Source organism: Haliotis cracherodii, unplaced genomic scaffold, assembly GCF_022045235.1.
Source record: "Haliotis cracherodii isolate W230 unplaced genomic scaffold, xgHalCrac1.p SCAF_6, whole genome shotgun sequence".
Taxonomy (NCBI): domain Eukaryota; kingdom Metazoa; phylum Mollusca; class Gastropoda; order Lepetellida; family Haliotidae; genus Haliotis; species Haliotis cracherodii.
In genome coordinates this window covers 25,573,852-25,600,533 of record NW_027266319.1, presented here as the reverse complement: position 1 = coordinate 25,600,533, position 26,682 = coordinate 25,573,852, and the positions used below count along the sequence as shown (strand labels likewise).

General features: G+C 39.7%; 1 protein-coding gene across 1 annotated transcript in view; it reads right to left on the bottom strand.

The window, feature by feature from the left end:
• Nucleotides 1-26,682, bottom strand: part of LOC139445203 (leucine-rich repeat serine/threonine-protein kinase 2-like) — a 137,775-nt gene that overhangs the window by 90,634 nt on the left and 20,459 nt on the right. Inside the window, exons 9-21 of the mRNA XM_071226334.1 lie at nucleotides 26,029-26,132; nucleotides 25,516-25,601; nucleotides 24,244-24,350; nucleotides 22,565-22,694; nucleotides 22,214-22,347; nucleotides 21,159-21,287; nucleotides 19,715-19,795; nucleotides 18,572-18,714; nucleotides 16,664-16,781; nucleotides 15,623-15,723; nucleotides 14,613-14,732; nucleotides 12,401-12,500; nucleotides 10,129-10,227 (exon numbers count right to left, since the gene is read on the bottom strand). Of these exons, the coding sequence (XP_071082435.1) occupies nucleotides 10,129-10,227; nucleotides 12,401-12,500; nucleotides 14,613-14,732; nucleotides 15,623-15,723; nucleotides 16,664-16,781; nucleotides 18,572-18,714; nucleotides 19,715-19,795; nucleotides 21,159-21,287; nucleotides 22,214-22,347; nucleotides 22,565-22,694; nucleotides 24,244-24,350; nucleotides 25,516-25,601; nucleotides 26,029-26,132 (1,452 nt within the window). The remainder of the gene's footprint in view (nucleotides 1-10,128; nucleotides 10,228-12,400; nucleotides 12,501-14,612; nucleotides 14,733-15,622; nucleotides 15,724-16,663; nucleotides 16,782-18,571; nucleotides 18,715-19,714; nucleotides 19,796-21,158; nucleotides 21,288-22,213; nucleotides 22,348-22,564; nucleotides 22,695-24,243; nucleotides 24,351-25,515; nucleotides 25,602-26,028; nucleotides 26,133-26,682) is intronic.

The window sequence follows — 26,682 nt, the reverse complement described above, 5'->3', positions numbered from 1 at the left end:
TTGTGATCAATACCAAAACAGCACTCCAAATGGTAATGTAATTATCTCCCTCAAGAACAGGACAAACAACAGCCGTCTATCAGAGTCAGTCTAATGGCACCACTGTCACGAAGAGGAGTCTTACAAACAGCCTGGGCAATACGTCGGATAAATGAGGTATGATTGTCCTCACTGATGTAGCTCACATAGCCAGTAATAACATAGTGATCCTGCTACAGCAAATTTGTCTTACCGACACGTTTTAATATGACATAAAATAATTCAAATATATATAAATATGGTTTGTTGTTTAACACCGCACTCAGCAATAATCCAGCTATATGACAGCGGTCTGTAAATAATTAAGTCTGGATCAAACAATCCAGTGATTGACATCATGAGCATCGATCAACGCTTTTGGGATCGATGACATGCATCAACCAAGTCAGCGAGCCTGTCACCTGATCCCGTTAGTAGCCTCTTACCACAAGCATAGTCACCTTTTACAACAAGCATGGGTTGCAGAAGACCCGGAATCTTCACGGGTCGATTCCATTGGACGCAAAAGGGGCAAAAAAGGGTAAATAGCAGTGAAAATAGTGGAATGGTGGAGTGAGTGAGTGGGTTGAGTGGGTGGGTGAGTGGATGAGCTGGTAGAGTGAGTGAGTGGGTGAGTAAGTTGGGATTATCACTGCATTGAAAAGTATTTTCCTTTCATCATAGCTCACTGCCTTTACATGGGGAGGAAAGGCCATCGAAAATGATGATGACAGACTAAGGATCATAAGTGGGATATATCCTGGAACTGGGATAGCCGTACACAGCCAACTGCTCGGCCTCAGACCACATGGACACAGATACCTTCCAGAAACAGTGGCAAAAGATCCAAAGAAAGGAATTGAGGCAATGCATTAAAGAACCAACATCTCAAATTACAATGATGCCACTCACGACATATGGAACAAAAAGGGAGATAACTTGAACTTCATGTCTTTGCACCTGCATTAAAAAACAAGTTCAACGTTTTCAATATTACTTTTACTACAGCCACAGCAAATATCTAATAAAGTTTTGTGGATACTCTGTGGATAGCAAACATCCTATGTGTGAAGAGATTATCATTGTTAATACTGAGGGGAAATGACACCACAAACGGGCCTTGTCATTGGGTTGATGGTCTAGGTGAGCTACCAACTATAAATTTACCTCACATAAAGATCGACACCAGCAGTTGACAACTCGCATAACAGTTTTAACATTGTTTTGAAAATGAACCTTCACATTTCCTTGATATTTCTCTCAAACCTAGCGGCATGCAAACATCTAAGAAAAGCATGGATCAATATGCAACGCACATTCAACTCCACTCAAGCAAAAGCACCACCTTTCCCTGATGGACATTCAACAGTAAGTGTGAGTTTCATATTCACACCTGTTTCTATATTGGATCTTGATCCAGTTAATTAGCTTCTAACACTAAATGGACTCTTGGACATTGAATGGACAGACTACAGCCGAACACAGACCGGAACAAGATGCTATATGATGGTCTTGAGACAATCTTGGTACCAGACATCTGTCTGCTCAATGGTGTCAACAATGATGTACTGACAACACATTCAGTAAATGGCCAGGTTATTGATCTTAACTGCGAGGTGTGTGTGTTTGTCTAGATCCAGTTACTAAGTGTCATAATAACCAGTCATATCAAAGTCGTGAAGTCACCTGCAGCTGATGTTTGCCTATAGCTTATCGATTGCCATTCCACCTAGTGGACACACGTTCTTCCTCAACACCATACTGCCTCCCGTAAAGGTGATCACTCAGCACGTCTTGGACAGGAACTGACGCAGTTCCCTATTTCTACATTTCTTGGATGCTCCTTGACAGGAACTGTCACAGTTCCCTATTTCTACGTTTCTTGGATGCTCCTTGACAAGAACTGACAGTTCCGTATTTCTACATTTCTTGGATATTCCTTGACAAGAACTGACACAGTTCCGTATTTCTACATTTCTTGGATATTCCTTGACAAGAACTGACACAGTTCCATATTTCTTCGTTTCTTGGATATTCCTTGACAAGAACTGACACAGTTCCGTATTTCTACGTTTCTTGGATATTCCTTGACAAGAACTGATACAGTTCCGTATTTCTACGTTTCTTGGATATTCCTTGACAAGAACTGATACAGTTCCGTATTTCTACGTTTCTTGGATATTCCTTTACAAGAACTGACACAGTTCCGTATTTCTACATTTCTTGGATATTCCTTTACAAGAACTGACACAATTCCCTATTTCTTCGTTTCTTGGATATTCCTTGACAAGAACTGACACAGTTCCGTATTTCTACGTTTCTTGGATATTCCTTGACAAGAACTGACACAGTTCTCTATTTTTACGTTTCTTGGATATTCCTTGACAAGAACTGACTCACTTATGCATTTCTACCTTACCTGGATACTCCTTGCCAAACTAGCTGCATGCTCACAGATGAGGGAATCCTGGGTAGACATACACAACTCTATCAACTACACCAAGGCCAAGATGCCACCATTTTTGGATGGACATTCTTCAATTAATGTTACAATCTTCTTCACACCAGGAGCCATTCTGAGCCTTGATTCAATTAATCAAATTCTTACATTCACTGGAACCTTTACCTTATCATGGACTGATCCTAGTCTTGCTTGGGACAAATCTTTACATGATGTTGATATGATTTCTACAGACCCAAATCCAATATGGAGACCAGATATATCTCTTCTAAATGCTGAGGGTAATACTGGTTTATCTCTCCACCCAACATCATCTGTTTATCTGACACATGATGGGACTATGATCCTAGTCATTAGGGACAAGTTCAGAATAATATGTGTAACTGATGCCTTTGATTTTCCTTTCGATGAACAAAGTTGTCAACTGAATATTTTTGCTGAACAAATATTTGTGAATTTATCTACAAGAATAACACCAAACGTGGCATATAAAGCAACTCTGATGAAGGAGTCTGAATGGGTTTTGAAGAATGTGACAACTGATCATATATTAATGGATGTTTATGAGATTCAAACAGTGACCTTGACCCTGAAGAGACAAAGTCTTTTCTATGTGTTAAGCATCATTATTCCAATGGCCTTGACCTCCATCATGAATGCTTTTGTCTTCATCCTTCCTGCCGATTCGGGAGAGAAAATATCCTTTCTGGTTTCCATCTTTGTGTCCCATGCTGTGTTCCTCAACTTTGTCTATGACATCATGCCAAGGACATCCACCCGAGTTCCAAAGATCATGATCTATCTCATCTGTATCCTCCTTCAAAGCTTCCTGGCGCTCTTGGCAGTCACAACAACCCTCAGGATCAGGAACAACCAACTCCAGGGAGATCACAAGAGAGTTTCAACTGTAGCAGTCGAGACAGAGGGGGATAACTCCACAGTGATGTCCAAGGTGAAAGGCAGATTCCACAACTTGGACACTCAAAAGTTGGATAACATCTTCTTTGGGGTGTTCCTATTGGTGGCCATCTTCAACACTGTTGTATTTGTGGCCTAACTAGCAGATTTGTGGTATTTGCAGTTTAACACCTATTGCCTTGATTTTCAACTGTGGCAGCTGAGACAGAGAGGGATAACTCTACAGTGATGTCCAAGGTGAAAGGCAGATTCCAAAACTTGGACACTCAAAGGTTGGATAACATCTTCTTTGGGGTATTTCTATTCATAGCCATATTAAATACCATTGTGTTTGTCACCTAACCATTATGTTTATATGTGAGACACTGAGTTGGTATCTTCTGTGGTGTTATGTCACAGCATGATTTGACGGTTTTTAAAACAAACATGGAATTATTTCATAACTGACATATTTCTTTTGATCTGACTTCACATATTTCTACTGTCTGAATCATGCCATATATATTTCTACTATTGTGAATCATGACAGCCTATTACTACTGATCTGACACCTGATATATTTCTACAGATCTGAATCATGACATCATATTTCTACTGATCTGAATCAAGACATACTATTTCTACTGATCTGACTTATGCCATGACTATTTTGTGTGATACCTTTTAATTAAATGTAACCAAACTTTGATTTAATAAATATCAATTTCAACACTTAAATGTAAAAGTCATGATACATGGTATTGCATATTGTGGCATAAGTTCGGTAGCATTTAATCACTCAATAAAACCTCAACATTGATAATCCCATCAAGCAGTTTAAATAAGGATTTGGTATGACAACATTACAATGATAATTAAAGACATTAGGATTTGGTGTGACAACATTACAATGATAATTAAAGATATTAGGATTTGGTGTGACAACATTACAATGATAATTAAAGACATTAGGATTTGGTGTGACAATATTACAATGATAATTAAAGACATTGGGATTTGGTGTGACAACATTACAATGATAATGAAAGACATTAGGATTTGGTGTGACAATATTACAATGATAATTATAGACATTAGGATTTGGTGTGACAATATTACAATGATAATTAAAGACATTAGGATTTGGTGTGACAATATTACAATGATAATTAAAGACATTAGGATTTGGCGTGACAATATTACAATGATAATTCAAAGACATTACTTTTTTACTTTATGTTTTAAGTTTGTTATACTATTGGATACTGATCCACTGCCACATACTGTCTTTGCAGTCTTCGCAGGTTCACGACGGTTACCTCAATGCTGATACAGTTTCACCACTGTGATTGACTCTGTGATTGACTGATTGACTCTGTGATTGACTGATTGACTCTGTGATTGACTGATTGACTGACTGATTGACTCTGTGATTGACTGATTGACTCTGTGATTGACTGATTGACTCTGTGATTGACTGATTGACTCTGTGATTGACTGTGATTCTGTGACTGACTGATAGACTCTGTGATTGACTGATTGACTCTGTGATTGACTGATTGACTCTGTGATTGACTGATTGACTCTGTGATTGACTGTGATTCTGTGACTGACTGATTGACTCTGTAATTGACTGATTGACTCTGTGATTGACTGATTGACTCTGTGATTGACTGATTGACTCTGTGATTGACTGTTTATTCTTGATAAGTTGGACTTTCACATGGTTCACAAATAACATGTTTGGATGACAGGTGGTCAGGGAATTAATCTTCTTGTGATGGCCTTCAATGTTGTTACTGGTTCAAGGTTGTAATTGTATATTTACAGAACAGAACAGAACAGAACAGATATTTATTCATGAAAAAGGCTTGGGCTTCAGCCCCTCGTCTAACAGATACAACAAAAATATATATTGACAATGGAGGTAGGACACAATTTCATATTTACTGAAAGCAGGATTTAATATATTTAGAAATGTATAACAGTTGTGTTTTACAACTTGTTTGTAGCAGGCTAACTAGTTTTAATTCAGATGGCCTTTCCCTATAGTATTTTTGTATATATTTTACCCTGATATCTTTATATTTGGGACATATTAATAGAAAATGATACTCATCTTCAAGAACGTTAACACTTCTAGCTTGACAATAATCACAATATCTAAGAGCTTTGATAATGTGGACATATCGTCCAACTTTTATTTTTAACTTGGGCTCTTGTTTCACTTATGATCGGATCATAAAACCTTTAACTTTTTCAATATATTTGTTCATCTTTTCCAACTTATGACAGAGTAAATTTGATAGAAATCTCTACTGTGTTGTTCTAGTGCTTTGTCCAAAAGTAATTGTTAGTTTCATGTTGGTCTTTATAATACAAAAAGATTGTTTTCCTTTCATTATGAAATACAATGTTCCTCAAGTAGCTAATCATGTACCAGGTTGTTGTGAAGTTTTCACCTGTATTATCAGATCAATAACAGCTTCTTTCATTATCTGTACATATCTCACCATGCAGAACTTAATTACCAAATTTCCAAACCTCTTTTCTACTGCCAACTGTGCTAAGTTTAAGAAGACAGTTTAAATTCTAAACAGTCTGGTTAAAAGCTTGCATATATACACCTTGTCACAAGCGTATCAGAGGGTGGAACTGGACTTTTACAGTCAGTTAGCTCCCTTACCTCGGGAAGATGGTGATCCATGTACAGGCTTGCACACATACACCTTGTCACAAGCGTATCAGAGGGTAGAACTGGACAGTCAGTTAACTCCCTTACCTCGGGAAGATGGTGATCCATGTACAGGCTTGCACACATACACCTTGTCACAAGCGTATCAGAGGGTGGAACTGGACTTTTACAGTCAGTTAGCTCCCTCACCTCGGGAAGATGGTGATCCGTGTACGGGCTTGCATACATATACCTTGTCACAAGCGTATCAGAGGGTGGAACTGGACTTTTATAGTCAGTTAACTCCCTTACCTCGGGAAGATGGTGATCCGTGTACAGGCTTGCGTATATACACCTTGTCACAAGCGTATCAAAGGGTGGAACTGGACTTTTACAGTCAGTTAGCTCCCTTACCTTGGGAAGATAGTGATCCGTGTACGGGGTTGCATATATACACCTTGTCACAAGCGTATCAGAGGGTGGAACTGGACTTTTATAGTCAGTTAACTCCCTTACCTTGGGAAGATGGTGATCCGTGTACGGGGTTGCATATGTACACCTTGTCACAAGCGTATCAGAGGGTGGAACTGGACAGTCAGTTAACTCCCTTACCTCGGGAAGATAGTGATCCGTGTACGGGGTTGCATACATACACCTTGTCACAAGCGTATCAGAGGGTGGAAATGGACAGTCAGTTAACTCCCTTACCTCGGGAAGATGGTGATCCATGTACGAGCTTGCATACATACACCTTGTCACAAGCGTATCAGAGGGTGGAACTGGACAGTCAGTTAACTCCCTTACCTCGGGAAGATAGTGATCCGTGTACGGGGTTGATGATGTGTCTGTGGCAAGGGTACAACATAGGGCTGGGACGGTAACTCGGGTACTCGGGTCGGGTAGGTCCTGAGTATGACCCGCGTGACTAACCCGGACCCTTGGTTAGATGTGTCACATGATGTATGTGATATAATTGTTTACTGACAAAAGTTATCTAAAACTCCACGGTTACACAACAAGTCACTAATGTTTGCATTTCTCTCTGACTATGTTTTATACATGTACCTAAATATATTTTGCCAGGGCTACAGTCAAACTATTGACAGTTGACAGCATGACGAATGTATTGAGATCAACAAACAGTCATGGCATCTCCGACAGATGGCTGTTCGCAAGTTCAAAAAAGCATAAAAATGTGGCACATGGAGCATCTGTATAGTCATATTACCAACAACAGCAACAATTATAGATACTACCGTACAAACACATTTGCACATACTGTCAAGTCCTGTTAATTTGACACTCATTAATACAACTATAGGCTTTATCTGACATTAATGATGGGAACCAATTCAATCAGTGCCATTTAGACCTGTTACCGATACACCTAATTTGCGAAGGATAGCTGAAATCACTCATAAATCAGTCTCGTTAATAGTGATCTGCCCGCAAAGACACAGTCACGTGTTTTGATGCAAGACAAGTCTGCAAGATGCTGCATATTATTAATTGGAGAAAACCTCAATCTCATCAAAATCAGATCTTAGTGCTCACTACCACAACACAAAGATCAGCAGACATCCCTTTACATGTCACGGTACGAGACTTTCAGAACTGACATCACAATCTCAATCTTTCTTTACTAATATTGCATTGTTCATGATCTTGAAAACAACAACCAAAAAAAATGACTTTTCTGAACATGAATTCCACACAGACGTACATTCAAAAGGACAACCTGCTACGAATGAGCCCTGGAAAGTGAAACAGTCCTATAAATGTTTAAAATTAACTTTAACCTGAAAAAGATGCTGTCTATCGTTCCAAGTTTTATGTGAGACTTTACTCAACAAGATGAGTTGAGGTCTGGTGATCTCACCACATGTTTAAATCATGGAAGAGCAGTGAAATGTGATTGGATTGCTATTCTTGACGCTGCTCCAAACATCTATGGTCGCAAAAGTGTCAGGGGTATACAATTATAGTTTTGTCCAACTCTGTTTTACAATTAAGAAAATAAAAAAAGATATGATATTATATCACCGCTGTTCGTAAGAATCTGAATAATACATATAAAAATCTTTAACAATCAATAATGTTTCGGTATTGTTTTGCAATCATTCTTCTGCAAGTTTGTTTCCAATTCATAAGTACAGTGATCGCTCGCTATTGCGCTCTTCGATAAAGCGCTACTTCGGTTACTACGCGCGGTAACGCATGGCTCCCAAAATTTATGTACACTTTTATTACTGATAGTTTTACACAGACATAATTGTATTGTTGTTCGTTGTTCATTTGCACATAACGCTTCTCATTGCATAATCAACCGTTTATCGCTGAATGGAGTTCTAATAATCTGTTTGAAAACATCCGCGGCAAGTCCCGGAAATACGATTGTTCAACTAGTTAACTTTTCACACTATCGACCTTTGATCTTAGAAGCGCATGCATGCAATAAAAGAGAACCACAAGCGAAGTTTATATTCTTAATTAGTGGGCAATCCAATTTGAGGCGACACTGTCACACACACATGTAGTTGCTGTCACAACACGGCGGTCATTCATTTCGTAATCGCGCTTTCGTAACATCGCCTGTTTTTTTCCGTAGTTATAACAAGCGATTTCATTGGATTAAAATTTGTTTCTAATGACGCTTTCTTGCCGAAATCTACTACAAGTTTCGTGATTGGTCAATTTTGAGCACGTGACCTCAGGCAGCCAATCAAATTATAGCTGTGATACCAAGCTCGTGTTTAATAAATTTCAGAAGTTGGCGAAAGATTTTGTTAAGTCGTGTTAATCTGAACGTTTTAAGCAGGAAATCACGATATATATTAAAAATATGGAACTTCGCGAATGTATCGTACTAGGTTACGAGCTGTGACAAAGATTTTTCATGCATATATATTTGCATTAAACATTGTGTCCGAGCCGAGAATTCAAGGCGACGAAAGCCGAGATGTCATTTGACTTACATTACACGCGATCGCACGAAACGATGGAAATAATAACTTAGATGTAAGTTTGATTACTTTTAGATATATTTTTGTTGATTTTATTTATCACTTTGTATAATATATTTAAAGATTTGTTTAAAACGTCTTTATTTTGCTCTTTGATGTGGACCCGTTGTCGAAATGTGTGTCCGAGAATTTTATTTTCAATAACATCGCGGGAAATAGTGAATAATTTTTTAATTTGTCGATTAAAAATGATAAATTGAAATGGAATACGTATTTCAGACATTTTGAAATGTGACAGATTTAATAAATGAATGATATTACAGGTAGATCTAGGTCCATAAAAATATATACTATTTTGATGTGACGTGAGATAAACACATATTGATGATTTGAGATTTTCCGAGCGCGCGCCTCGGCCTCGGTTAAACGGCTCATCGTCTATAACGCCCACCAATTATTTGGACCCCATTGGTAGCGTTATAGCGAGCGATCACTGTAGCAGTACTAATCTGAAAGTTGAAAGTTATTTTTACACAAACTTCGACCACCTACATTAAAATTTAGGCACATTGTTTGGTAAACCAACTAAAAATAAACAAAAGGCCTTATCATAACAGAATGGAAAAGAGGAGATGGTCATTGACGCATCTCTAGTGAAGAGTGTGAGTGAATATGGTTTTACGCCGCTTTTAGCAATATTCCATCAATATCACGGCACGGGACACCAGAAAAGGGCTTCACACATTATACCCATGTCAGGAATCGAACCGGGGTCTTCGGCGTGACGAGCGAACGCTTTAACCACTAGGCTACCTGGCCGCCCCCTGGAATGAAGTGCATCTTTTTCTTTTTGTTTGTTTGTTTGTTGTTTAACGCCGCACTCAGCAATATTCCAGCTATATGACGGCGGTGTGTAAATAATCGAGTCTGGACCAGACAATCCAGTGATTAATATCATGAGCATCAATCCACGCAATTAGGATCGGTGACATGCATCAACCAAGTCAGCGAGTCTGACCACCCGATCCCGTTAGTCGCCTTTTACGACAAGCAGAGTCACCTTTTACGTCATGAAGTGCATCTGGTGTACCAGCTGACAAAGTACTGAAGCCTACCTGATGGGAGAGAACGTTCTTTGGCTCTGGCTAGTGATGGCAGGAACCATTCAGGTCGGAGGTCACCAAGGCCATAACCATTCCATAACACAGTGCCAGCTGAAAACACAGAGGATTCACCTATTACAAGTACAGTAGATATCACTAGACAATTCACTTAAACCATGCTGGTGTCACAACTGCACAATCTCTAAATGTTTGCCTGCTTTTGTAAACAGCTTTTTCAAAATATGGTATGAGTGAGTGAGTGAGTGAGTATGGTTTTACGCCGCTTTTAGCAATATTCCAGCAATATCATGGCGGGGGACACCAGAAATGGGCTTCACACATTGTACCCATGTCGGGACTCGAACCCCGGTCTTCGGCGTGACGAGCGAACGCTTTAACCACTCAGCTACCCGACCGCCCCAAAATATGGTATGAAGTATGAAGTCAGTTGTCAGTGTTGCCAAGCAACCTTGCAGTACCCCATTTGAACAAAATTCAATGTTGAAGTGAGTGAGTGAGAGGTTTTACAGTCCTCTTAGCAATAATCCAGCAATATACTTGTTTGTTTGTTTGTTGTTTAACACTGCACTCAGCAATATTCCAGCTAGATGACGGCGGTCTGTAAATAATTAAATCTGGACCAAACAATCCAGTGATTGACATAATGAGCATCGATCCACGCAATTGGGATACAATGACATGCATCAACCAAGTCAGCAAACCTGACCGCTCGATCCCGTTAGATGCCTCTTACGACAAGCATAGAGTGCTTTTTACAGCAAGCATGGATTCCTGTAGACCTATTCTACCCCTGATCTTCACGGGTCTCCAGCAATATAAACTCAGAGGACACTGGGAATGGGCTTGCACACTGTAAATGTTGAGCAACGATCCACACTGACGTGAGTTAAACCTTCGGTGTACAAGCAAACACTTTACCACTAGGCTATCCTACCACCGAAAATCCAGTGTGGACAACTGGAAAGGGAACACATTAAGTGTGCCTGACAACAGACTGACAGAACACAGTCATTAAAGGGAATTAACTCAGTAAAGAAAGCTATCAGCTAAAGATGAGCAAGGCTCATTGATATTGATTTTGCAAATTGAAGAACGGGTTTTAAGCTGTGAGACAACCATAAGAACCATAAGAAATATTATGGGTGCTAGAGCTGGAAGGTGGTCCGAGGTTGCGGCACTACGACATTGGCCTAAATTGTGACTATTCCTTCACATATCAGTCAGTAGACTAACATTTAGTCTCTGAAATCTTATATTACACAATATCCTTCTTGACTCTAAAAATATTCAGATTTCAGAGCTAGCTTGAGCTGGCTAGACTTGCTTTAGTATGCGTTTCTAGATTTTCTTTTTCATAAAATAAATATATTCCACGGTCATGGTGCTGGACTAATCGGTCAGTTTCACACATTATAAATAAGACTTAAGCTTCAGTGATAAAAGTGATGTCACACAAAGAAACAACAGTATCAATCCTATTTGCTCTCACATTTATTGTGTATCTCCACTTTATGTGTATCTCGTTTTGAGATGCCCTCTGTCGGAATGGAATGAAGTGTGGCAAGACTATTCTGAATGTCGCGAGATCCCTGCCCTGAATATATCAGTTGTGCAGTGGGCCAGGATAGTTTCCTGTCAACTGTTATTCATCAGCAGTGAAAACATTACAAACATGACTTTCTGACCTGCATTACAGCATGTTGGAGGTCATTATACAGAGCTATCCATTTAAGGTGTTTGTAATTGCCGAAAATATTATCTCACAAAACCTCGACAATGGCTGATTCATAACTCCCACATCTTGCAAATTTGAGGGGTCGAAAGCTCTGAGGGCATCTTGTGGCAATACTTACATTTACCCTGAAAAACATGTGAAATTTACGGCTTAAAAAATAAAAGAATTGTTCTCTGGCTTTTGAAAATATAGTGCGGGCGGTGTGGGTTTTTTGTTTGGATGTTCAAGCTAGTATGTAACCAAATTTTGTTCACAATAATATCGGCAAAATTATGTTGTTCTTAAGTATTGTAGCATTTCACTGCCAGGGTCATGCGTTTGATACGCAGAATATTTAAAGATTTAAAAAAAAAAAAAATGAAATAAAATATAAAAAGTGCAGCAGATTTTACTATGATGCTGGGGATGCCTGAGAACCAACACTATTACTTTTTTAGCGTAACATCATGATCATTTCACTTTGCAAGATGTTATTTCCATGGCTAAGGCAGGTAATGGAAACATCTGGAGCCAAGAAGGGGAACAGACCATCCTTGTCCTGTCCTATGTGTGCCAGCAGCATCCCCGTGATGTTGTGCTGATGCCTTGTGATGCTCAGATTCAGGGAAGTCTGGACATCTGTGACGGACTGGGGAGGAAACAAGCTTTTGTTTGAGAAACTGCAGAAAGGATTGTGATCCCAATCTCATTAAAATCGTTCTTAGTTCCTGCTACCGCTAAACAAACATTTGAGGACATTCCATTACAGGTCACCTCAGAACAACATTTCGTGACCTTTGAATGACTAAAGTCGATATTGGCCTATCAGAGAGCAGCTTTCTCAAGCTCTTACGGCACTAGTTTCAAACTGGTGACTTCCATTCTTATTTGATTTAAAATGTGACAACTGAACAACTGAACAAATTCGGGAATGTATACTGAACAACAAAAGTTCCTGTGACATTGAATAAGATTTAATGCAAAGTTATGTTTTTTACCAAATCAGAAACAATTTCGGTTTGCAACAGATAAAAGACTCCTGTAAGTGTTCAAATGGTTTAATGTGCCATACTGACTTCAGAAAATGTGTGATTTCATAAAAAAACATGAACATGCCAAAATGTCAATTTACAAATCAATAGCGTGTGTGTCCACCATCTTCATCTCATGGAATGGACCAGGCATCGCACAAAGTCCTGTGGGACATCTGTCCATATCTGCTGGAGCATGTTTCGAAGTTCCTGGACTGTCTGTGGAAGACGTGTTTGACGTCGAAGGTACCGATCCATCTCATCCAACATGTGCTGATTGGTGAGAGATCAGGGGAGCGAGCCGGCCACGAGATGACATTCACGTTGTTTTGTAGAAGCGAATCCAGAACAAGTTGAGCAATATGAGGCCGGGCGTTGTCATGTTGAAAGGTAATGCCTGGGCCATGACGATGCAACAGCGGTAGAACAGGGCCGATGATCTCGTCGCGGTAGAGCTGTCCATTGAGATTTCCCTCACTATCAAACAGGTCCTCTGTTTTGCTGTAATCCCACCCCATACCATAACGCTGCCGCCCCACAACCGATCTTCTTCCATGACATAATGATTGACATAACGTTCACCTCGACGTCGGAACACTCGAATCTGTCAGTGAACAGAACTTGTCCTCACTGCATGGCTGTCCACCGTAGACGCTGTCTGCACCACTGTAGACGTGCTTGACGGTGGTTTCCTATCAAAATGGGACGTCTGGCGGGTCTTCTGGCAACAATCCCTGCACATCTGAGGCGGCGACGTACAGTTTGTGAAGATCTTCGTCGAAGGCCAGAGATGCTTCTTGCAGTCACTGTTGCTGGCTGGAATTGATTACGTAGTTGTGCTTTTCAAATCCAGTTGTCTTGTCGATTATTGGTCGATTATTGGTTACTCGTGGCCTGCCACTCCGAGGATGATCTCTGACTGCATTCGTCTGTTACCAACGCTGCCATAAACACCAAATTGTGTTTCTGTGGACGTTAAATTGTCTTGCAACATCACGTTGACTCGATCCTGCTTCAAGCATACGAATGGCTCGCAGATGCTCATTTTCGGACAGGCGTGGCATTTTCGTAATGCTGAATAATTGCGTAATTTTGCTGTTTTTCAGAGTGTTTGTTGTCAGCACGATGCTAAACAATGCATATGGAATCCCGTTACCGCACATATTGTTATACCCATTCTTGGGTGATGAAATACATGGGGCTTGCCTAAAAGTCAACTTTTGCAAGGGATGCAGTTGCAGTTGCTTTTTTGTAACTTGATTCCATACATGTACTACAATACTGAAAACCAAACTTTACTTGTTTGAAAAATACACTAAAATATTGGTGTCACAGGAACTTTTGTTGTTGAGTATATTATGGATGGCCAGGATTGTATGGCAACAATTCTCCTGGGCTACGGAAAGTCTCTTCTGTTTGAAATATTTATCCCATTTATGCAAGAGATAGATGATGATTTTGACGGAAAGCCCGTAACTGTCATTTGGAATACCCTTGGAATATTGTATCACAAGCTTGTGTATTCCGTAAAATTACAAATTACAAAACAAGGACATGTCATGGTATGAAATATATTGCACAGTTTTTAGTATCAAATCTTGCCATGATAGAATACAGCGTTCCAATCGTACCATATGTCATATTGCAACGCAGTTTTCTAGGTACATATGGTATCCTTGGAGAATGCTAATGTCAGACCCCACTGGATGAAGGATGATTGATGGACTGACCTGCTGCAGGAGATACCGCACCATCTTCTCATCGCCGTTATCAACAGAATGGTACAGTGGTGTACCCTGACCTTGGCCTGTGTTGACGTCTGCACCGATCACCATCAGACATTCCACACCCTGCATGGACAGGATGAATGGTATACTGGATGAACATATCCTTCAGTGAACACACAACACAGAACTTCACTTATTTAAAACTGCTAGCATGATAAAGTATTATAACAAACTAATGAAACTGAGATGTCAGGATGCATGTACGCCATTGTGAATGAGATACATAAAAATGGATATTTTACATGTTGAACATCATCAGTCAAGATAGATATAGAAAATACAAGGTTTCAACCCAATTTACAAATGGCCTAATTTCATAAAAATCAGATCTTAGGTCTTGCTACTGCTCAACAAAGATCTGAGGTTCAAGTCTGTATGACCTTTTTTGACCAATCAGATCATCGCCTACCAGACTGGGAAAGTGACAGTCAGAATGTGTTCTCTAATCATGCAACCTCAAAAATGTGAACAGTTATGGACGGGATGTATGACTACTTCCATCAAAATCCTCATCTATCTCTAACTTCAGATGGATAAGTCTTTCCATAGCAAGTGGGAACTACTGCCATACAATCTCCGCTATCTATTGCACATTTCCAGAATTTTCTTTTGTTCACTTTTCAAATTTTGAATACAGAACTTTGTCAAAACATTTGTCAAAGCATAGTCTGGAATGGACGTTGCCAGTTTGAAACTGGAGCTGTAAAACTTGAGAAAAAAGTAAAGCTGCTTCCTGATTGGTTAATGTCCACTTCTTGCTAGTCATTTCCTTGGTCGGTCAAAGTTTGCAAAAGCTCATTCTGATGTGAACCATAATAGGATGTCCTCAGATTTCTATTTAGCAGTGGTGAGAAATAAGATCTGAATTTAATGAGATCGCAAACGGACAAAATTATTTTGGATTCTTCAGATTGGGAGACATTCTTAAGTTTGTATTTCAGTGTCAAACTTACAGCTAAGAATCCATTTTTGCAAGCACAGAGTAACATCCTTGATTTGAAGTTCTGCACACAACCAATGACGTACAAGCACTCACTTGCCAGATCATGTAAACCTGTAAAGACAACGTTAATGTTACAAGCATTCCAGTCATCTAAGTCCCCGAATAAATCACATGCATATTATTACTTCTTGGGGCCTCATCTATCTGAAAAACATGCCTTCAAGAAATCCCATTATTTTTGTTTTTTGACAAAAAATGAAAGAAGCCATACAATTATCTACCTAAAAACAAAAAATTAATAATCATGTGTTCAAAAAGTCAAGCAACATCAGTGGCAATGTTACAGCGAGTGTGGAAGAGTTTCTGACGTGTGCTACATCCTGACCACATGCTGACAAATATAAAGCTGAACGTCAAATAATACATGAGAAACAGTTCATCATGTGAACCTGCGGTGTCACCATAATGGATGTCATCTGGTTGGAGCAATGGGAGTCATGAAGTTTTAGACCAAGGAACGGTGTGCAGTGAAATACATGATTGAATGGGGAATTATATCCCTCACACCACTGTGACTATGGGAGAGAGTCCTTTCGAAGATGACCCACTGATCCTGATCCTGTTAGTGGCCAACAAGCGTAGTCGTCTGTTACAGCAAGCGTAGTCACCTGTTACAGCCAGCGTAGTCGCCTCTTACAACAAGCAAAGTCGCCTCTTACAACAAGTGTAGTCACATGTTACAGCAAGCGTAGTCGCCTCTTACAACAAGCGTAGTCGTCTGTTACAGCAAGCGTAGTCGCCTCTTACCACAAGTGTAGTCACATGTTACAGCAAGCATAGTCGCCTCTTACAACAAGCGAAGTCGTCTGTTACAGCAAGCGTAGTCGCCTCTTACAACAAGCGAAGTCGCCTGTTACAGCAAGTATGGGTTGCTGCAGACCTATTCTAACCTGGATCTTCCCACGTCACAACAACACTGCATGTCTTGTAGCAGCGACCCTTTAATAGCCCTAGCCCCACCTACAAAAGTATTGTATGGTCGGTCACTTACCTTGGTCGGCATCGAAGTTTTCCAGAATGCGAAATAGAACCTCATGACAATCTCTGGTGACAAGAACTTCACTCATACGCTGGCTTTTCTCGGCCAGAATCTGCATCGCAACCACAGCCTATGGAAGATCGGATGATGATTAGCGACAATTATCATCACAGGATGCTGGTTAGCAACAATTATCATCACAGGATGATGATTAGCGCCAATTACCTTCACAGGATGCTGATTAGTAACAATTATCATCACAGGATGCTGGTTAGCAACAATTATCGTCACAGGATGCTGGTTAGCAACAATTATCGTCACAGGATGCTGGTTAGCAACAATTATCGTCACAGGATGCTGATTAGCAACAATTATCATCACAGGATGCTGATTAGTAACAATTATCGTCACAGGATGCTGATTAGCAACAATTATCGTCACAGGATGCTGATTAGCAACAATTATCGTCACAGGATGCTGATTAGCAACAATTATCATCACAGGATGCTGGTTAGCGACAATTATCATCACAGGATGCTGGTTAGCGACAATTATCGTCACAGGATGCTGGTTAGCAACAATTATCATCACAGGATGCTGGTTAGCGACAATTATCGTCACAGGATGCTGATTAGCAACAATTATCGTCACAGGATGCTGATTAGCAACAATTATCGTCACAGGATGCTGATTAGCAACAATTATCGTCACAGGATGCTGGTTAGCAACAATTATCATCACAGGATGCTGGTTAGCAACAATTATCGTCACAGGATGCTGGTTAGCAACAATTATCATCACAGGATGCTGATTAGCAACAATTATCATCACAGGATGCTGATTAGCAACAATTATCATCACAGGATGCTGGTTAGCAACAATTATCGTCACAGGATGCTGATTAGCAACAATTATCATCACAGGATGCTGATTAGCAACAATTATCATCACAGGATGCTGATTAGTAACAATTATCATCACAGGATGATGATTAGCAATAATTTTCATCACAGGATGCTGGTTAGCAACAATTATCATCACAGGATGCTGGTTAGCGACAATTATCGTCACAGGATGCTGGTTAGCAACAATTATCATCACAGGATGCTGGTTAGCAACAATTATCATCACAAGATGCTGGTTAGCAACAATTATCGTCACAGGATGCTGGTTAGCAACATTTATCGTCACAGGATCATGATTAGCACCAATTATCGTCACAGGATGCTGATTAGCAACAATTATCGTCTCAATGAAAAAGCTCCATTGAGTCAAGAAGAAAAACAAAAAGTAGTTGGTTGTCACAATGAAGTCTTTAAATTTGGGAGTGAATGAGTCAGCATTTATTTCCCTTTTCTCGTCAATCTTTTTAGTTGCCTCTTCAAAATATTTATTCTCAAATGTTTAATTGCCTCCTGAGTGTCATTGGATGCCCAAATCGTATGTTGGTTGGCTTATAATTTCTTTCGAAATGGAAGAAAACTAAATAAAAAAACTACAAAATCAGGTGCAATTAAGATAACAAACAACTTGGAATACAAAGTGCACTCAGTTTAACAAAAATAAGTCGTTTGAAAATAGGCATCATTGACTCCGAAACTCAATCATTTTCCCACAAATTTTTCGATATTGTTTCATACAATTATCATTTCTTTACCTAAATTATAATCAAATGTGTAACGAAGTTTGTTAACTGACACGACAGAGAACATGTGGGTCACATATTTCACCAGTATGCCATGCTTGTCAAGAAGGCCAACTGAAGTGGGTATTCAGTGGCCACAATGCATGATCTTGCTGGAATGTGGACTGTGGAATGAAAACAGACTTTATGCAAATCTTGGTCAACAACAACAAACAAAAGAAGCTAATATGATTAGGGAGCATTTGTTGCCTAGAATATTGAGGTGATAAGTGTACCTCTCTCTGGATACTGATGTTGTCTGGGTGTCCTGCCATGACGCTGCTGATGGCGTCTGCCAACGTCTCACACATCACTAGGGATGACACCAGCTTGGTGTCCGCCAAGATCTGAACCAAGATGAGTGCCTTCTTTTGGATATCTGGAACCAGGGATGAGGAGGGTCACTGAATGCCTTCATCATCCTCAGTCATGCAGGGTATTGTATCTCCAATCTACTTGGACAAATACCCAGGACCCATTTGCAAAAATGGCCTTCTTTTGAATCCTGTTCAAGTGACAGAATTGATGCCCAACATAGTCGACTAAGCGAAAAACCTTTTCCTTCACAATCAAACCAAGCGGCAAAATAAATCTTTAGTACTCGACTATTCTTGTCGCATGCTGCCTCCATTACTACTGGGAACGCCACATCGCCGTATCTTAATACTCACAAAATGTTTTTACCTAAAGAATCATTGATAAGAGAATTCTGGTTCGATCAAATGTGTGAAGCTTTGCTTGTCTCTGTTTTGAAATTAGATCTATGCAGAAGTCTCATTCAGAAGTGTCATTTATATTGGTTATTGACTTTGAGAACTCACGAGTGGGAAATACTACTAAAGTCGATGACAAGAAAAATGCAGTGACATCACTTGGCGAACAGGTCATGATATTCAAAAATAGAATGGAGACATACGTACACAAACCGTACACAATAAGTTGAATTGGTAGTTGCAGATTAAGCGTTAATGTACACAAGAACATATGGACATAAATTTCGGGCTTAGCATGGGGTGCTAATAAAGATTACCTATAGATTGGTGTAGAATTTGGTCAGGGTTGCTTATTGGAGCAGGGTTGTAAATATGGCGAATACAGCATGTATGAATTTGGATGTGCTCCAGCTGCCACAGGATTCCTGTATTCAAGCCATTCTGATCACAAGTTGTACACGTATCCACATGGCCACAGTGATCCACCAAGTCATGAGACTGACAACGACATGTTAACCAACTTACAGGCGTGTTCTTTTCCAAATATTATGGAAATAATTACTCAGAAAAGCTTATTATCCGCATCATATTCCACAAATATCAGCATTTACATGACATAAACAGACATTGGAATTTGTCTACAGCGAAACATGTCCTTCCACCTACTGTCATTCTTGGAGTATTTCTTCAGACAGCGGATCACTTTCTGCACAACCTCCAGAGAGTTCAGGATGTCAGCTCCACTTGCTGGAAATGAGTGAGTGAGTGAGTTGGGTTTAGCGCCGTTTTTAACAGTATTCGAGTTATATCGCGGCGTGTCAGCTTAATGTGGGAGGAAAGCCCGAAGTGATGCAGGTCTAAGACGTTTACCACTTCGATGAAACCCACGAGCACGGGTATAGTGCTGAGAAACCTAGAAACATAATCGGGGCGAACCGGATTTCGAACCCACAATCAAAGGTGTCAGGTGTCCCCAAGGGACACCGCAACTCTGCACAGTGTATTGCAGTGCCTTAGACGACTGGGCCACCCGTGGCCCCTGCTGGAAATGAGAGACAACGCAATATTCACAGACAGGTTCACAAGGATGAACACACTGCGGAACTTGTAATGAAACTACCTGGGAAATTTGTCATTATTTGAAACTGCCTGAAAAAAAGAAGTAGTGCCACAGGCACTGTAGCTCACCTGTACATGTAAAAGAGTTGCTGTCAGCATTGATATTCAAATATGTTCTACATAAATACTGATGTGTAAACAGTAACAGAAAAATCTAATGATTTGTACAAAATTTGATGTTGTTATGATGATAAACATGCCGAAGTTTAGAACCACTTGGGGAGAATAAGTTTACAGAGCCAAATACGTCTCTTGTGAGAATATAGGTGTACGGTCAACACATGGTCTAACTTTCAGTCAGGTGAGATAAGTATCCCCACTGCATGTTCTAAATACTTGATGATGAGAAACAGTTTTTCTCAAGGACAGGCTCAGTAGGGGAAGTAGAACAAACAGCTCCAAATCTGTCACAGCATCAGGAAGTCTGTGGGGGTTGTAATCAGAGAATTTAACGTTTCTAAAATATGCACTTACAAAATCAAAATGATTTAATCTTTCTATCAATCTAAAACAAGAAGGTGATTACTTTGCATTGTATTTCCCTAGCTACACTTGTTAAGTCTACTATTCAACTTTTGATGAGGATATTTTTATCTTTCCATGATAAACATGACTGATTTTCATAACATGTCAAGTGTATATCTAAATAGAATGATATATCTGATAATCCCTATCAAAAGTTGAGTGGTATGTGTACATCACCAAATTAACACCTTATCATAAAAATGTGGGAAAATCCCTTATCTTGATAACAGATTCGCATAAATATATGAGTACCTATCTTTTTTTTAAAATCACTTAACTACAAGATAAAACAATAAGAATATAGTCTGAGAATCGAACCCTGGCATTCGGCGTGACGAGCAGACTCTTGATTCACGGCTAACCTACATCACTGGGATGCGAGGAAGATAACGCCTGCTCTTGGGTGTATAAATATGTCCGTGGAATATGTAGAAGGGGTTTCTGGTTATCTAATGCGATAACGTACCTGCGCCACCAAGAACTGCCAGTGCTTCAATGCAAGCCTCTTGGAGGATTTCATTAGCAGGAAACATCTCCATGGCAACAAGGATTCTTTTATGGATTTTTTTCAGAAAACAAAGATGTCTAAACACATCTGAAAAAAAACAACCCAAAAATTGATAACTATGAACAGCATAAAAACTACGGAGAAACCTGTAAACAAGGCGCCCGGTACATTGTGTGTCACATTGCTAAATAAACACACTATTAATGTTCCTCTCGAAACAAGTTAAAGAATACACACAAGATGGTCATAGTTACAATACAGGCGTAGCTCCTTTTTTTATTGTAGCAGAGGTCATCAATGTGATGCCTGCATTCTATCAGTAATACATACATAAGGAAATACAGCTAGTCAAGCTGAAAAAGATACTTTGGTTAAGTACGCACTGTGTTGTGCTATTTTTTACGCAAACAACACAAATGAATTTTACACGGATACATAACATATATGGAGCGAAAGTTTTACGCGACGCACTAATGTGAGTCCAGTATGGACAAATGTTGAGGTTGGACGCAGAAAAAAATATACTTTGTCCAGAGAGATGCACAATAATATTCACTGTACCTATACAGTGCATGAAGAGCAGTTATCGGTGTCGGTCATTTCATCCATCGATCACTGTCCACATGATCATTGATTCATTCCAGGCTCTCAAGTAATTATCTAAATGTACAGTACACTACATTCTACCTGCAAGGACCCTAAAAATTAATTATTCGGGGTCCCATGGGCCTCCACTTTTGTAAGTCAAGGTAATCTTGTCTGGATCTATGGGTAAGAGTGACATTGCCAAAGGTTAAACACATGTCCTGCACATTCATGTATGAATCTATCTATTTAAACCCGCAACAGGCATTCAGCTCTGTGGGATTCAAGGTTAGAAAGCTACGCTTTTCTTAAGACTGGCAACATAATGGATGATTTTTATGATTATTTACTGACGTCGTCATAGCTGGAATATTGCCAAGTGTTGCGTTAAACAACAAACAAAAGATGACTTAACTATGCATACTCACCCACATCTGCTAGACAAGCTACAGTGCTAATTGCTTCACTTTGAACATTGGCATCGTTTTGGAAAGTCCTGAGAATTTTGGTTAAATAGACGAGCGTTTTGTCTTGTTCTGATATAGCTTGTTTGTGCTCATCACTGAAAGAAACATTCACAACAGATATAAAAATGAACTAACTTGTTATAAACATACATTCTATTCAAACAAACACAATCAATGAATGTACTGTAGCACTGATCGACATAGATGTTGCCAAGGTCATGAAAATCAGACAGTGACCCGTAATGGGATGTCCTCAGAACTTAGTTTAGCGGCAGCTCTTATTTCAATGAGCTTGACATGATGCCCACATACTGGAAAATGCTGAGTCCTCGTAGTGCACGACAAGCGGCAGCCATGGCTGATGGATCAGTGATGTGGACAGCGATGCCCTCCAGGACAGCGATGTGGGCGTTCTTCTCCATCAGACATTTGCACAGTCCGTCTGGAACATAAACCATGCGATTGCTTGAATGTTGTTGACTGCAGCGAAAAGTGAGTGAGTGTGTGAGTGAGTGAGTGAGTATGGTTTTACACCCTTTTTAGCAATATTCCAGCAATATCACGGCGGGCGACACCAGAAATGGGCTTCACACATTGTACCCATGTCGGGAATCGAACCTGGGTCTTCGGTGTGACAAGTGAACGCTTTAACCACTAGGCTACCTGGCCGCCCTGGCAGTGAAAAGCATTCACTCACTTTCCCAAAGTAAGATATGCATACATATACCACTCTAACAATTAGAGTGCACCCATTTTTCACATGATTATAGTGAATCTGTGTAACACCTGATTATCTTTCTGGCCTTATTCCACAAAACGTCTCTGCTGTAAGTGATTACCTATTAAGAAATCAATCTAATATACAGGCTATAAGATGTGGAACAGGATGCTATGCCAAGTCATTCCTACCATATACCAATTATAATTGGAATACGTTACCTGATAGAATTCTGTATTTGACGTAATAAGTGCCCTGCTCTAATAAGCACCCATGGCCATATTTGCTAATATATTGGCTAGCGAATAATGCCAATTAGCACCACTTCCGATTGATCAATGTACACAAGACTTATTTATTCATGCATAATACGCACTCCTGTGTTATATGCACCCTTAATAATGGGCAATAAAATTCTGGAAAATATATCTGTCGTGTATAATACACACAGACTTTTCTTTTGTATCATTACAGGCTGTCGGCATAAACCACGAAATTGACGATCTTTCAACTCTGTTTCATATTGTTTCTCACCAAAATTATATTCTAATAAGAGCCCCCTATTTCTAATTTTGAGAGCACCCTGGGCGCTTATTACGTCGAATACGGTAACTAAAGTAGAAACAATTGGAAAAGTCAAAGGATTCTGAAAGTTGGACAATGTTACAAACACACATTTCAAATTAAACCATGGTACCAGATTCTGCATCATGCTCTTGTGGCTATCCCTTTGAAGATATACTGCATTATTTTTTCACATGCCCTTACCACAATATATTAAGAAAGGATTCGTTTTTCTTTTTTAAAGGATCCAGTTTAAATTCAGTGATTTATTGGAATGGAAATGAATGGAAATGACACAAAATCTGTCAACTTAGATATTTTGAATTTGGTGCTTTGAACGTTCTGGTAGATTTGCACTGATGTAACAACTTAAGATTTAGAGGTCTTACTTTAAGATAAGTAACAAGTATTAAATAATTAATGACTTGCTTTTCTTCATAATTGAACACCTCTCCATCAACTGCACCAAACTGATGACCACTCACGTTTGGTCTGTTTTAATGTATATATATAACCAACATGTAACAATATTACTTGATAAATATAATTTTGTTTCTATTACTTTGCACTGGAGCGGTATTGGTTAGATGACTTGTTTACCAATCCAGATTCATTTATCAAATAGAAATATATTTAAATCATCTTGTGTAACAATAATATGGACGATCAAGGATGAGGTAATGAGTGCAACAATCTTGAACATATTCACCATTATCAGCAGTGAGATGATAGAAGGCGCTACATGCGGCAGTGAAGACAGTCAGCTCCCTCCGGCCCATCAACACAGCGCCAAGACACAGAGTGTGCAGGGGGTCCCTGGAACAGACAAACAGGCTCACACACACGCCAACTCCTCTTCACCTCACCTCATTAGCGCAGTCATGTGAGACATCACCATTCACTGTGCAGAGTTGTGTCCTTTGGCTGACTGACTGATATAGAAGATTTAACGTGCGCTTTCCGTCTGCAGTGTATTTCGCACACGGGCCTGGCCGGACCATTTAGTGTATTCCGAGAAGGGTGAAAGTGGTGTGTGCAACCCAAGAGGGGGCTTTTAGGGGTTGCTTATATTGATTTAGTCCTTTGGCTGTGTGCCGGAAACCTATGACCGTGGGTTCAAATGTTTACTCATCTCCTTCTCAGCTCTAGCAGCCTGTACTCATCTCCTTCTCAGCTCTAGCAACCTATACTCATCCCCTTCTCAGCTCTATCAACCTATACTCATCCCCTTCTCAGCTCCAGCAGCCTATACTCATCTCCTTCTCAGCTCTCGCAACCTATACTCATCCCCTTCTCAGCTCTATCATCCAATACTCATCTCCTTCTCAGCTCTATCATCCAATACTCATCGCCTTCTCAGCTCTATCATCCAATACTCATCACCTTCTCAGCTCTATCATCCGATACTCATCCCCTTCTCAGCTCTATCATCCGATACTCATCTCCTTCTCAGCTCTATCATCCAATACTCATCTCCTTCTCAGCTCTATCATCCAATACTCATCTCCTTCTCAGCTTTATCATCCGATACTCATCCCCTTCTCAGCTCTAGCAACCTGTACTCATCTCCTTCTCAGCTCTATCATCCGATACTCATCCCCTTCTCAGCTCTAGCAACCTGTACTCATCCCCTTCTCAGCTCTATCATCCGATACTCATCACCTTCTCAGCTCTATCATCCAATACTCATCGCCTTCTCAGCTCTATCATCCAATACTCATCCCCTTCTCAGCTCTATCATCCGATACTCATCCCCTTCTCAGCTCTACCACCCAATACTCATCCCCTTCTCAGCTCTATCATCCGATACTCATCCCTTTCTCAGCTCTATCATTCTATACTCATCCCCTTCTAAACTCTAGCAACCTATACTCATCGCCTTCTCAATATTGTATTCATACACGTAACTTCAGACACTATATGTTAGGGAGTACAACACCCACACAGAGGGCTCACGTTGCATGGTGGACAATATACTCACTGTTTGAGTTCCGAGCTCTCCCCAATCCACATGTAGGCTTCTGACTTCCATGCCAGCAGCTCACACAGAGCCAGACAACCGGCTTCCTGGAGAAACACAGATAATGGTGGCTTTTCATGAAAAAAAATTTACTGTCACCAAATACAGAGAAAATATTCCTAATTTCCATTAACTAGGTAGTGCACTATCTGCGTAATTTTACATATTTAGTCAGTAAGGATTTCAGCTGACATTTTTTCTTGCCCAGAAATGCACTATCAAGGTCAAGTAAGGGTCATAAAGTTTCAATTCCTGGCTCTATATATAATGGGCATTTAAATGTTCTGTAGACAAATGTTTGTTTTTCACAAGTGTATTTATTGTTGACATAAGTATTTTGCTGTGTTTTCGGTGACTCAAACTGTTATGTATGAGTGTGCTCTGAGGAGATATTTGAGTCCATATTCTGCTATCATGGATGTGCATCCACCACCATTCTAAGATTTACCTGTGTAGATGTGTGCTTCTACTGACCTGCACTGCTGGACAGTCCATGAGTTTGGACATGCCCATATAGATGACCTTCAGCCATTGGAAGGCCATGTCCATTGTGCCATGGTCCTCAAACAAAGCCACGGCTGAAACATTTGTACAGAAATTGTTACATATTACCACACTTAGAACTTGTAATAGTTTTCTTGTAAACTAAATTAACCTCAAATTCAAGTATCAAGTCACATTTCTGTACATCTATCAACTCATCCCTGATTTCAAAAGATAAAAAATAGTCATTTTTATATTTATTAATATTAGTTTTGAACACAGTAGCACATAATGTATGGCGACTATCATTATGTCACACTTGTCAGTATTACTATTAGTGAAACAAGGCATGAAATTCTCACCTGAAGGTGTAGACACAGTGCCAAGGACACTGTAGCTTACCTTTATGCTCAACAAAATTTGCTGTCAGCACTGATATTAAATTATTTTCGGCATAGATACTGAGGACTAAAAACTGACACTAAAATCAAATTATTTGAACAAAAATATTTTATTACCATAAGAAGAAACATATATGCAAGTACATCTCCTTCAGAGAATACAAAGTATGGTCATGAAAAGGTCAAAAAGTAAAATCTTGTCTTGAGTCCCAAAATATATTAAACAAATACCAGAGTTCATAAG